Source organism: Astatotilapia calliptera, chromosome 12, assembly GCF_900246225.1.
Source record: "Astatotilapia calliptera chromosome 12, fAstCal1.2, whole genome shotgun sequence".
Lineage (NCBI taxonomy): Eukaryota > Metazoa > Chordata > Actinopteri > Cichliformes > Cichlidae > Astatotilapia > Astatotilapia calliptera.
Genome location: NC_039313.1, coordinates 7198334 through 7213474, shown reverse-complemented (window position 1 = coordinate 7213474; position 15141 = coordinate 7198334). Strand labels below are relative to the sequence as shown.

Here is a 15141-nt window from a genome sequence, read left to right as displayed (position 1 = left end):
TCAGTTTTTGCCCAACTTAAAATGATTTTTCTATAGTTGGAAATCACACAAAATGTTTTCCCAATGTGCAGTGGAAATTAAAAGCAAACTATTTACACAACAAGAATATAGCCCCCCACCCCACCCTCCACCCAACTGGTGAAGGCACATGGTTCTTTTTCTTGTTAAAGAGGAGTTCTTCCTTCCCACGGTTGCCAAATGCTTGATCATAAAGGATCATCTGATACCTGGGGTTCTGCTGTTGTGAAAGAACGTTATATAATTAAGCCCAAACCAAATTTGCCAAGGTATTTCACAAGATCTGATGCACACAGTGTCTAACCCTAAGCTCTCAATCCAGCTGTCAACTTGGTGACTGAAATCAAGTGTGCGGTATTAATACTGGAGGGATAAATAAATACAGTGCCTGACTGTGACGTGGAACAAATCAAAATAATACTTCATCAGCTTTGTCAATTTGAGGTTTTCAGTAAAAGGATGAATCCAACAGGATATTTTTTGCAGATCATCTCTTAATAGGACAAAGCTGCATTTTGGCCCCTAGTTTTCTGGCGCTCTTTTGAAGGCAGCTGAAGTGATGATTAGAAAGCAAAGTCAACATCTGAGATATATTTTCCACTACCAAAGCCATTGCTGAAACCAGATGGGCAAGACACTGGTCTGTTTGATACCGCCTTGTTTTTAACAAGCGTTTTTATTAACAGAATGGTTTCATGTTTTGCAGTTTATACATGTTGTACTGACACGATGAATTTCAATTCTGAAAAGCATTTATATTAAAATATTTATCAATGGGCTGCTGAGATCTACTGCTTATCTTGGGGGCAGCTTCTGTGACTCTTGCATTAGAAAGTCATAGCTGTTCAACTACAGACACTTGATTAGACAGTGCTGCCCTTTGGTTAAGAAAGCATTACAGTTCACCATCAACATGAGCTTTTAATGATGCATAACTCGGGACTGGCATTTACACTCAACATACCAACGCACCAACAGCCCATGAAACCACAATAAACCTGGATTCAAAGCCACCCAGACAAGAGTTTAACATCACTGGAGAAGTGGTGGGAGTAAAAACATGCATGCGTCAGAGATCCTCTGGCATGGAGATCTGGCAACGCGATGCTTTATCTTTCCATAAAGCATGCAAATGTTAGATTGACACGGCCCTGTTTGACATGTCAAGGCAGAAGCCAGTTGTTCTGGCAGTGTCACACATCGTGTACAAAGAGCAAAATAACATCTTACATAAAGATATGAGACTGTTGTGTATCTGAAAGAAAGTTTTAAAAACAACAAGTGTTTACATGTAGTAAAGATGTAGCTTTGAGAAAGTAATTTTTTTCCCAATATTTTAGATTTTCACTCAGACTTTGGTTATATTTATTTACACTTCACTTAGTGGTATGACTGACAGTGTTCTATTTGGTATTATATAAAAGCATTTTGCAATGTATGAAGCTGTCACTGGGGACAAAAACAAGACTGTCTACTTTGCCCCAGCAGGTTCGTTACTCATCAGTTACTGTATCATAATTGGATTACCTAAATAACTGAAACTAGAAGGCTGTAACACAGTAATTTTACACATACGTTCCATGCAAGAGGTGCTTTAAGCAAGAATTACAACATCTTTGAGTCCGTGAAATTTCATTCGATAGCAAATACGGCTCTGCTGTCTCCACTGCCAGTCTTTCATATGCTCTCTTTTTTTTTACGATTGTAACTCACTTAACAAATTCACTATAGACGCTGTGCATGATGTCATGTGCACATTGCTTGTGAGTTGGCTGACATGTTAGATATAATACAGCTTCTGGTCATTTTGAAAAAAAAAAACTGTATTTCCCAACTGGCTGCTGGTTGTTGCTAGGTGAAATAGTTACAAAAAAGGTGCTTCATCTTAGCCCTTTTTGTGATTGCTTTTGTCACTAGCAGATTGCCTTAGTCACCTCTAGTTTGCATGATAGACAGCAACTTTTCTGTAAGAAGAAAGAAAATCTATCTGAAAATACAAAAAGGTTACCTGTTAATTTCACTTAATAACTACTTAGCCAACTTGGCTGGGGTGGCAATGCGATTTAAATAATCTGTTTCTTGAGAGACTCAAATTTTAAACAAATTTAACCTAAATCTTTCACTGGATGATAACACTGGAGGAATGTCAGTATTCATATTTTAGTAACAACGTGAAACCAAGAATTTCAATTTTAAAGATATTTTACTGAACCAAGTTTTGGTCCAACCACCAGAAAGAAAATGAATGACAAAAAACAATCAAGAAAATAATCTCGGCAACACATTTAGTTTTTTTTTTTTTTTTATACATTTATGTAAAATTTGTATGTACATGTAATAGGCAACAATGTACTGCTGACATTCCAATTTGCAATAATAGAGTGCTGAAAATGAAACATGAGCAGAACAAACGAGAAAAACAGAATTGCCAATACTTGCTCTTTGATAAGTTTTGCAAAACTGTACGACTACAAGGCGTATTCCATGACCAAAGAATAATGAATACTGCAGACTAAACGTATACCAACATAAAAAGAAATATTTAAAAAAGGCAAAATCAAGTAATCTGCCACCCAGGCTTACAAATTACTCTGTGATTGGTGTTAATGCTTCTCTTATGGATTTCAAACAACAATGTTTAATGATGAAATGAATGAGCTTCAGAGAAATGTTCATAACTGCTGATAGTGCAGTCTTCAGTTAGACAGAATAATCATGGCAGCATATTCAGACTTCTGTCAATAAGTTATTCTACAACAAACCTTTATTGGCTTTTAAAGTTTAAAATACACTGATTTTAAGAGTTTCTTTATGATCAGAAAGAGCCATTTTATAAAAGGCTGTTGGATGTATTTATAACAGTTAGCCAGCAGATTGTTAGCCTACATTAATACAAAGCCTTAAAGTAAAAGGGAACAGCTAGCTTGACTCTACCCCTGTTTAAAATAATACATTTTATTTGTAATACACAGAAAACTCAATGTAAAATGACAGTTTATGCTTTCTTTTATTAAAAGGTTTAGACAGAGACAAGCTAGCAGTTTCCTTCTTGCTGAGCTAACACTTTTTCTTCTTCCTTTTTCAGAAAAAAAGGGTAAGCTAACAGTTTACTGGCTTTAGCTTCAAATTTACACACACAAAAACACATTCTTGGAAAGTGGTGTTAGACATCTCCTCTAATTGCTAGCAAAAAAAAAAAAGAAGTATGTATATTTTCCCAAAAATGCACAACAAATCCACAGACCTTTTGAGAAAGCATGTGAATGAAGTATCTATATACTGGAAATGATTTCAGCAAGGTAGGGCTTTTACTACAATGTCCTTTTAAGTTGAAGCGGGGAAAAAAAGAAAACCCAACCCTGTCGTCACATCTTCAACATAACACGACAGACAGTCCACAGTATCGGCTATCTGCAAATGTACAAAGACATAAAGATATATTAAGAGAACAACAGAAAGTTTGTGAATGCTTGTGCAAGTTCATATGTATGATGAGATGCAACCAGTGATGAAGGGGTAGGTCACATTATTTGAAAACATTCTCAAATACGGGACATTTGTAGGTCTTCATTTTCTTGATGGCATTTTTGAACTCTCTGCTGGACTTGTTCCACTTGTGGATGCCTGTGAGGAGGTACTGCTTATCAACCTTGCGGCCCATGATTAGATACTGGTTTCCCAAGTTGTCCAGCTGCTGGCAGGGGCAGTCAGCACCATTCTTCAAGTACAACACTAACTTCTTTGTGTCCTTCTTCTTCAGGTTTCCCGGTTTCAACATCTTCTTCTTCTTCTGCAGGATCACCTTACGGTCCGTGTTTTCTCGCTTTACCTCCTTGATCTTGGCCTTGAAAGCTGTGGGCGGAGGAACAACAGAAAGATGAGTTTACTCTAAAATGTGAATGTCATTTTGAACTCAACGTGTTGTACAGTGCTGCGTCTGACAGCTCCTGGTAGTGTAGTGCACTAGTAAAATTAATCATCATGAAGGATATTAGGCAGGTCAGTCTCCCGTGATCAGAATCAGAATCAGAATCAGAAACTTTATTGTCAATCTCATGAGAACAACGAAATTAAGAATGGTCCCCGATCATTGCATCATCCCTAGCAATATCAAAATATAAATAAAACAATAACACAATAATAGATATAGATATAATAGATCAGATATAAGGAAACATGCCACTATGGTTCCCCATCCTTTACAGATGATTCTTAATCATTTTTACCTCATATACACAACTAATTTTTCCAAATGAGAACCATTAAAATTCAAGGAATCAAACCCATAAAAAAATATATCATTGTACTCTTTACAGTACAATGATAGAATGAGTGTAATATTAAACTTTAAGAGAATGTTTTTGGTGCTTTAAACTTGCATTTTCAATTTGCAAAACATGACTTCCTGTTGTATAGAAGTATATGGGAAAATACTTTTTATTTGACATTAATAAAAAACTCTTGTTGAATCAGTTATAGTCTCAATCGCTGCCATACTTAATACAATATGAAGTACATTACCACACTCTTAACATTGCCAAAGTAGCAATGTTTATTTTAGTAGTAGCACTTATAACATACTTGCTAAGTAAAAGTGGTCTATGTACATCATGGGCCCATTATTCAAATCAACTATTGAACAGTGTGGCAGTAAGTCTAATAATGGGAATAATCAGTAAGAATGAGGTTAAAAAGTCGTGTGAAGCGCACGACTGCTAAAGCACAAAAATGTGTGTTTTATTTCAGAATGCATACACAATCAAAGTACATTCATAATCTTAATACTATTGGTGGCTCAGGTCAACAGTATTGCACAATAACATGGATTAATGACGAATAGCTAGCCAAGATACCGCCTTATACAATTTGCTGTTTACTCATGTTTGATTAAAAATTGGATCACCGTTTATTAATAATACATAAGTAATTTAATTAACATAGACTGAAACTCATTTTCCCACAAACAGTGCATTGTTGCAAATCCTGTTCATGCAAAAGAACTTATCCATGATCCTCTTAATTCTGGGGTTTAGCCTAATACTAATAAATAATGCGGTATGTTTTTTCAGTGACTTCTGATGTTCAAAGACCAAATCCAATTATGGACAAAGCCACTTAATTTTTCTGCTTTTCACGACATAACAAACAAACAAACAAAGCACAAATAAATTCTCAGGAATACTGCGCTGGGCTTCCAGCTTGTCAATAGTGAACCACATAGGGTTAGGGTTAGGCTATATTTTAGCCACATGGTGAACAACCAATGTTTCAGAAACTAAATGTTCCCTTAAAATCCAGCCTCTTACCTGCGCATCACAAACACATCACTAGTGACCTGGCGGATGTTACGAGGTTAAGGTGTAAATATAGACAAAGCATATATCTTTATCACAATTAGCAATGCAATATAATTTTTTTTCACCTTCATTTAAGTCCAAGTATGTTTTTCAGATTGACCAAAATACCCCTGATCTTTCACTAAACTCTATTTAACCTTCTAATCTCTAAGTTTCCTCTGAAACAGAGCACGAGTTGGACTTTGGTGGTCCAAATGTCCATTACCCCCCCCCCCCCCCTCCCCACACACACACACACACACACACACACACACACACACACACACACACACACACACACACACACATTATGACCTGTCATATAGTATATCTAGGTGCATTATGTCTGACTTAACTGACATTTGTGTCAGGATAAATCACGATCAAGCTGGGAATAAAGCCTTGTGACCTTCAGTAGCGGAACAGCCTGACCAAGCATTTCCCCACTCCAGTAAGAAGAGAACAAACTTAGGCTTCAATCTAATTTTCTCCACGATTTTAAACACCAGATCACTTGCTTTTTTACAGAATTATAGTAGACAGAAAAACCTGTACTGGATCCTTGCTCTCCAGTTGCACTCGTATTGCTAATTGCTAATTAAAGTGTTGAAAAATAAATAAATAAAGAGCCTCCCCCTGTATTAACAGTGCACATGGTACGGATTAAGACTTATCCCCCGTCAAACAGTCTCTGTGAGGGGGCTTAGTGTTCAGAGAAGTCAAAATGCAGCGGTCATAATTAGTGTGTAATAAAAGAAAAGGTCTGGCCCACCACTGAAAGGACTTCATCTTGATAAATCCTCCAACCTCGATAATCCTTTAACGCCCTGAACTTTCTTTGCACCTCGCGTTGTTTGAGGGCTTAATCTCTTCAGCAGCAGAATACAATAAGACGTTCAAATGATCAAATAACTGACAACAGTGTTTCTTTTCTCATGGTCAGTGAAACTGCCCTTGTTTGTGTTTCTTCCTACATTAGTTTTTAAAATATTTTCAATTTTTAAAGTTACCAAACAAAAAAATAAATTCATCTTATACAGTGAGCAAAAGAAAGAAAAGAAAAGAGAAGATAGCCTTTCTGTGAGAAAGCATTTCTCAAATCTGCCCACTTAATTCTTATGTCATAACCTATAACATTAGCATATTAACTGTAAAACAGCTATGAATATGTTCACACTGACGTGACCGTGTTTTCAGAAGCCCTTCCTGGATCAGAAGATCAAACAATGCTCTTAGATGCATTTGGGCCTTACAGTTTTCCTGTGACAAGATATTTATTTGAGTAAGACTTTTGGGTAAAAGTCCACTGTCAATTAGTTGGATGTTAAGAGATTAAAGTTACTGTCACTAATTATTTTCCTACTCCAGTGTCAAGGTATTAACCCACCAGTTTTACAGTGTAAAAAAACCCCCAAAAGGTCAGAACTAGTACATATATGCAGCTTATAACAAGGGTTTTCATTTTTAGGAGTCAAAAATAGACGATTCTTTAAATAAAATGGGAACGTCTTCAGTGGAATCAAATATATGTGCATGCTGCACCTTTGTTACAGTACAAAAGTTAAAAGGAAGATATACTGTCAGCGATTTGGATGCTTTTACGCATGCCAGCACACTAAAATAAAATGACTTCTATTGTAAGATTTCTTTTTGTGATGTTGTCTCTGAAACCTGACTCGATTACCTCTGCTGGGTCAGATGTATTAATGGGATCCTTAAGTGCCCAACGTGTCATAAACCCAGCAGGAGGGCGAGCAGTGCTCCTCATTCACAATAATGGCAAGTGGTCCAAGCTAGACTGAACAGTCATCCAGCACAGGAATGCCCTGTTGTTTATCACATCAGCAAAGGGAGGGAGCAATTCGGAAAAGGACAAAGTGAACAGTTGGAAGCCGAGGAGATTTAATTGAAGGGCTTCTGGAGGTTTTGGGACAATGAGGTACCATAAAACCTTAAGCACGGAGAAAAATTGCAGTGGGAAGAAAAAGCTGATGTTGTGATGATGTTTGAAATCATTTACAGCTGAGTGCGGCAAATAGGACGTGTGTGCATAAATACATGCCCAACAGCTATATTAATCATGAGGATTTCAGGGAAATAAGCGATATTTGTCCTCACCAGGGAAACCTGTTACTCGTTCTTCTAACTCTGATGCATTAGCTCAACAACACACAACTTACAGCCATCCTTCCTCCTGTGCCAGAAAAACTCCACATCCAGGGGACACAAGTCAAAAGTTTCACCACAGAATTCTCCACTTTTATCAAACCACATGGAAAAATCAAACATGCTCAATTTAAATGCTGGGAAGCACTGCAGTGCAATGCATGATAGACACTATTTTTGGCATCTTTCATTTTGCAGCTTCAAGTAAATGAGATGGACAAAAATTCTAATTCACTGCTAGGTTGAGTTTTTTTTTTTTTTTTTAATGAACACATGATTGGTCCACGCAGATTAACAAAGGCTTCAGTCTCTGGTTCATCCCTCAAGCCCCTCTATGGTTTTCCATCCCTGTGTTCCACTGAGAAAAGCAAAGAAATCCATCACATCTATTTTTGCAGTCTTCTCCAAACAAAACAGGCTTGGATTTAAGATGCTGCCTTGTTAAAGTTTACTGTCCAAATATTTTTTTTGGAACTCAAGAAAGATATCGGGATGACCTTGTGGGATAAAACACATAATGATTAAAGCGTGGGATATTTCCATCTGCACATTTTCCTTTTTGCTCAAGACAAGGCATTAACTCATGTTTAGCTTCTGCTGTTTAGCTGCTGTTGGATGTATTTATAGCATTTCTCTCCAGACCAAAACTGAATTCCGTCGGTCTGCTGAAAAAAAAAATTAACAAACAAATCTTTGGCAAGCTGCAGCGCTGTGTCGTGTCAGGCTACGCATTAGTCGTTTACCCGCCACAATCGAGCCATACTGAAGCAATAGAGAAGTTTGTTGCATTCCAGACTATGTCCCTCCCTCGCAGGGTGAACACAAGCAACAAGGTCTCATCCTCAGCCTGACACTAAATCTGTCTGTGTATCCTCATATGTCAGCTGGTTAGGTGACTTATGACAAGCAAGCAAAACAACATCTGTCTTCATCCAAGATGAAACAAGCCAATAATGCAGCCCGCTCCCTTGGCAAACCGGGACGCAGACTCAAAGGGGCAAGTCTCATCACCGCAGCATAAACACCGATGCAATTTGTTAAACAAATGTAACTTTAAACTTTTTCTTGAGAACTGGAAGAATGTGTGTTTTCAATGTGCGTCCAGTCTATGTTTGCTTAGCCTGGCACCTGGAATTCGTGCTGCCACAAGCTTTGGTGAATAAAAGATGAAAGTAGAACAACTTGCATCTTGTGTGCATCATGTGTGTATTATTTCTGAACGTTCTCATGTCTGCAGTTCAATCTGTGTTTGTGTTATTAATTGAACTCAAAGCTTTCAATTTCCTTTTTTTAAGTACATATGGTTTATACTGGATTCCTCATGTAAGACCTCCAAATTTCCACAATTAAAACAAGTGCCCTACTCAGCTTAAGATCGTCCTTCCTTCCTGTTTTTTTTTAATGTTGTTTTCCATTCAAGTTGGACTGAGGATCCTCTAATGAAAAGAATGTGTGAAGCTGGCTGCAGCAGATTCTGAGCCATCTCTTAATATTTCCAAATAGGCTCTGACGTGTTCAAAACCCACTTCCAAATCCCCTTCAGAATATGTCTTTAGATTTGATAATGTTCCAAAAGAACATTTCTGGTACGACCTCAGAACATGACTGCAGAGCTGAAGAATGGCCTTTCAAAATGAACAACATCCTTCTAAAACTGATCTTCTGATCATCACCAAGCTTTTGATCTTACAACTACTCTTAAAGTAAAAAGTTGACATATTAACTGCAGAAAATAAGAAATTGTGTTGTCTTTCAGCAGGAAACATGTTTTACAAAGTTGAGAAAAGGTCAACGAAAGACTGGAAAAGTTGTGTAATGGCAAAGAACCCTCAAGGTGGAACATGAGACACTGACTTAACTGTCAATACTAGATTCAGTTGGCGTAAGAAAGAACATCCCAGAATGGGTTTCTTGAAATTCAGATGGGAAGACGGAGAGTACTTCTCCCTTAAAAGATTAGATTCATGGGAAAAATAGCTCCACAATTTAAAATTTTCTCAACCTAACATTGTGAAACATTTGGAGGTTTCATATCTTTGGTATGCAATATGATTGAAAGATTAAAAGTATCTAGAAGAACCCCAATAAACAAGGCCAAAAATTGGCAGTTGAGCTATTCGTCAGCCATTCAGTTGAGAATAGCCGTGAATTTTAGATCCTCGAGAAGCAATGCATTTAAAACAGCAAGTTCTCTGGCAGAAATCACCACACAGGCTCATTTCTGAAAACCTTTGTAAGGAAACACAGTCCGTCACTGTGTCCATAAATGCAAGTTGAAACTAGCTAGTAATTCTCTGCATTCTGTTTTCACTCAGATCTTATTCTGACCAAAAACGGTGATACCAATCAGGCTTCTACTCACTTCATGTTTATGGAAAAAAACATAAAAAACCCATGCACTACTAGGAATGACATTTAAGGAGCGTCCCATTTTTGTTGGAAACAGGTTTGTATTTGGGAAATCACCTAACAACCTGAACTAAAAATTTTAAATCCATAAAGCTAACACTAAAGTAAACACGAGCATTTTTTTTAACATCTGAATAAAATCCAATGCCTTGCATGTAGCAAATAATTACGTGTGTTAATTCTCATTTACCCAATAATTCTGTGTTTCAATTCTCCAACAATAACCCAGCAGGGTTTCCTGCATTGTATTAAGTTGTGGCCTGTGCACTGGAGTTTTACAACTACAGCAATTAAGCTTGCTAATGGTTCTTGTTAGCCTACCCTTCCAGTTGACCATTTGTAGATTTAAAATAACAGTTTGAGAAAAAGCTATAGATGAATAGAACGCTAAAATTCTATTAAAAAAAACAAAACAAACAAACAGACAAATGTTGGAGAGCAAGTTTTCAGAACACCTATCACTCTTGAATGCTAACCAGGATATTAGTTGTGCTTCTGAGTGGAAATTTCTTGTTGAAAGTGATACCACGTATTAAATAGAATATTTATTAGCCTATATTAGCTTAGATGTATGAACTATTTCACTCAAAGACCTTCCAGCTCAGTTAGATTTTATTACCATAGAACCAGTTCACTAGAACAGCTACCTCGGCTCGTTATATTACAAGATAACAGTTGCAGAATATTAACACAAGTCAAATACCCAATGTCAACACAATGAGAAACAAATTCTTATCTTTTTCCATGAAGAAATGGTATTAGCATTTAAGAATTGTTTTTGGAGATGGTTTATCATTAACTTTTTTTTCCATTTAGGATATGAAGAAGGTAATCTGTAACATCAGTCAGCCCAGACAACAGAACAAACATCCCAGTTTACAACTGCAAAGATCTGCCACTTAAAGACTTCAATGACCCCAATTCATTAGTCACAGAACATCATGGTCCACCAGACCAGACAGGGATAGTATATCTAACCAAGAGATAAAACGTCACATTAAATTGAACTGCCAAATATGACCAAGTACCGCCAGGACACAGTGTACTATGGGGGAAAAATAAAAGTTGCACACTTTATAAAACTTTATGAACTTTGAAGATGGGAAATACAGTAAAGAGTTCTTTTGATTTTATGCAGTGCATCCAACTGTCTGTGTTTTGTGGGTGTTGGGACGCCGCTTACCAAACTCGCTGGCACACATGTGCTCAAGAATGGTGTCTGTTTTCATTTCGTTGTCACATGGAGGGCAGATGGGAGAGTAACCTGTGGATGAAAACACACACACAAAAAAAACAAAGAAACAATTGGACAAGAAATCGGTGCAAATAGAAGACAAAATGTCAAATGGAATTTATGTTGCCCGTTTGGTGACCAGGTCAGGAGTGCTCATATTCAACTTCAGTCAGTTATCCTGCAGACTTCTACGCATCTTAACATCTCTGAGGATGCACAGATCCTGTTTACTGTCAGTAGTCAGTCACCTACTCCCTTGGGTTTTGTACACTCTGATGACCTGATGTCAGTGAGGAATGCCTAAAGCTTTTATAGCCAGCTGTAACTAAGAGCCGCTCTTCTTTACTTTTTGCTACACTAAGGCAGTTTTCAAAATGCATCTGCTCAACACTCATCTATACACCTTTAAAAAAGTATTAGAAATATGGAAGGAATAAATGGTAAAGATATTCAATTCAACCTTAAAAGAATGTTCTGAGATTCCAGAGTTTAAAAAGGGTGTAGAGGTGTATAATAGCCAGCTCAAAGACAAAAATCCCAAAAGAGCCAAAAAGTGTTTTTGCCAAAAAGTAACTCAGTTGAGGCATATCTGCGAACTTTTTACTGACACAATTTTTCAATTCTTTTGAATACCACAAACGATCGTTTCATGCCAAACAGCTGAGCCGACCTTCCAAACAAACTTGGACCTGCATTGCGATCGCAGCGTCCTTGCAACATTAACCCCGACTACACTGCGGTGTCCCACTGTGGGCCTGGATCGATCAACCAAAGGGGAAGGTAACAGCACTCTACTCTCTTCCAGTTGTCCATTTACATGTGTTTAACGAATGCTTGTGAAAGCATCGCTCGGGTGTGAAGAGCTTGTGAAAACAGACAATGTTTACAGAGTCACTGGGTCCCTTTGCCTCTGAGCGCCTGGTTCATCTTTAAATCACTTATCACGGGTCCCTATGCTGCAGTATTCAAGCACTGTTAGCTGGCCTCTATTAACAATCATTAACAGCTGAGGAGATTAGCTTGCCTCTGTTAATGTTTATCACCCTGAAGATCAGATACTGAGAGACTCTCCAGAAAACAAAACTCTGAGTAGCCGAGCTTCAGCCGACCTGTGGGAACAGGCTGGCTTTATTTAACCCCAGTGCTGACAAATGATAACAGGTGAAGTCTGGAGAGCATGGAGCTCTGTGTGGTCCCTTCGTTTTACCTTGAAAAAGGAGTCTTTTTCAGAAAAACAGGCCTCCATCCATACCACTATGTCAGTCAGCAACAACCCCCCCCCCGACAAAACACACACTCACAAACACGTCCCTTCTCCCCCAAAGATACAGTGAGCTCTGTGTTATCGCAGGAAGATCCACAGTCCCTCCATTTATGGCCAACATGTTCAGTAAGGGGCTTTAGATTGAAATATAAGTAGAGGCCCCACCCCTTTAACTTTATGGTTCAAGTGAATGAGGCAGTTGTAGTCCCTCCACCCCCACCCCTCGGCGTACACCTCACCTCGCCTGAGCAACCGATAGAGAACCTGGCACTGCAGCCTTGCTCTCAGCTTTATCATCCAGAGAATTGTTATTTTCTGCGATTTTTATGGGCTTCTCTGGCATTTCTCAACTTGGCTTGCAGAGGTTAGTGCTGGAAGACAGTTTTGCTGGACTAATGCTATTGCCCTCTACAACCCCATTTGCTGATGCAGCGTCTTGGGGAATCTGCACCAAAGCACCCATTAGTGATAGATGATAGGGGTAAAAGAATGTCCTTGGAAGCTCTGTTTACAAACCGCCCTCCCGACGTCAACTTGGACGCCGATTTTCCAGATCTCCATCTTTTCATCAGATGCACAACATTTGCCAGAGCACAGGGCTTAAATATATTAAGGTATTCACATTTTTTTCCTCCAACCTTTTTATTCTTTGTTTTTTTGCTGCTTGACTTCCTCCCAGCATTGTCCTCCAGCTCAGCGAACACCTTGAAATAAATGACTAACATCTGTTTGAGCTTTTGCAATATTACAACATCACTCGTTGTCAATAGCAAGCAACTTCACCTGCACATTAAAGCCAGGGGATTATAGAGTGAAAGGAAAACGTAAACGTGATAGACTTTCTTTAAAAAACATGAGGGGTGGTGGGTGTTAAAACAGGATCAAATCCAGGTTTTCATGGCTGAATTTGCTCCCCCAAAAGGTCGCATTTGCTTTGTTTGTGCTCGGATTTGCATCTGCAAACACACTTTTCACCCCTGAAACAACAGTTGCATGCCCATTTAACTGCACGGGTGTCGTCTTTTACACGGTGGCAAAAGTGCTGGCTGTTTGTTTTCTAAGTGAGCAAGTTAGTCAGGGTTAGGTAGTTAATACTATATTAAGAAATTGGAACTGATTCAAAGAATGAATATTTATTCATCAAGCTACACTGCAAAATATCTCGTTTTCAACTTCTTCCTTATGAGACAACTTGAAGATTGTTTTCTTTCACTGGAATTTTAAGGGAATGCCTTTAAAATTTTTTAATATAAACCCCTCACCTGAACTCTTTATTTAAACATCCGTCCTCTTCCGCTTTTCCTTATCAGGGTTGCAGGGGTAATATATTATTTATACAGAATATATAAATATATATATAAAAAGTATAATTCTCTTAAAAGGTTTTCAACTTTATATTGAAGTTTGACTTCAAATTTCTACATTTAAATTTCACCTTGAGAAAGTTTGTTTATTTAACAAAAATAAATAAATAAATAAATAAATAAATAAATAAAAATATACATCATATAGACAACATGTTAATAAACCTTTTAAATGGCAGGTTTATGCCCAGGAAATATTCAGCTATTAATTTGCATATTTCCTTGTCAAACATTTATTCACAAATATACAGTGTGTGTGTGTCTGTGTGTGTGTGTTTGACCTTTTGAAGTTGCTGTTAGGTGAGTTACCTGTGGGTTTTGTAACCTCCGTGGCGTTGGGTGTCGTCATGGCAATGCACACTTCACCTTCGGGAAACTTGTCACAGGTGAGCATCTCCGGCCAGGGGAAGCCGAAGGCCTCCATGATGGGGGCGCAGCCGTCCCTCACGGCCTCGCACATCCAGCGGCACGGGTAGATCGGCCGCTCCAGGCACACGGGAGCAAAGAGCGAGCACAGGAAGACCTGCGTGTCCGGGTGGCAGTTCTTGTGCACCAGAGGCACCCAGCTGCTGGCCTGCTGCTTCACCTCGGCCATGGTCTCGTGCTCCAGCAGGTTGGGCAGCATCATCCGGTTGTAGCCCACGTTGTGACAGAGCCGCAGGTCGTCCGGAATGTCCACGCACTGGGGCGACTTGCCGTAGACGGGCGTATTCCAGGGCAAGTACTCGTACTCTGACGCCCTGCACCCTGACAGGAGTGCCACCGTCACCAGCAGCCGGAACATCCTGCAGAAGCACTCACAAGTAGAGCTCATGATGTGTCTTTGCAGCCACTGAATGATTGCTAACCGGAGTGCCAGGCAACACTCAGTTCATGAAGAAACGCACAGCGACAGCGACGCAGGAGAAAGGCGCTCTGCAATAAGTCCACTATCTCCTCTGGCTGTAGTCCCGCTGCTGGGCTGCGTGCGGCTCCTGCGAGAGTTTGGGGAGGTAATGCGCTGAGACTGTGCGGTGCTCGGAAACAAGAGGGGGTTGTAAAGTGCGCTCTGACCAATCGGAGCGCGTCTGCGCCTTTTGGCACTCGGCTGTCAGTCAAAGCGCTTAATGACCGCGTGTGTAAAAACTCTCCGGGGACTCCCCAGCGTTCCCTTTGCGCTTCATTTGTCGATATAAAGTAATAATAATAATAAATATATTTGGATATGTGCGCATAAACTGGGAATACTTTCAGACTGACTGGGGTGTAGGAATAAGCTCGATTAGAAGTTGCACAGCTTTAAAGTGTGACACTGGGTTTGTTTTATGCCTGTAACAAGAACGTGGTGCAGGGAACAACACGAGCCCCTCG

The 15141-nt window shown here is 39.1% G+C and overlaps 1 protein-coding gene across 1 annotated transcript; it reads right to left on the bottom strand.

Annotated features, from left to right (window-relative positions):
- Positions 1-675: 675 nt before the first annotated feature.
- Positions 676-14805, bottom strand: sfrp1a (secreted frizzled-related protein 1a). The gene is made up of 3 exons (XM_026187291.1): positions 14101-14805; positions 11113-11193; positions 676-3870 (listed from the first exon to the last, which is right to left on the bottom strand). Exons 1-3 carry the CDS (start codon positions 14603-14605, stop codon positions 3545-3547), a joined length of 912 nt encoding a protein of 303 aa, XP_026043076.1. The 5' UTR covers positions 14606-14805; the 3' UTR covers positions 676-3544.
- Between the last annotated feature and the right edge of the window lie 336 nt (positions 14806-15141).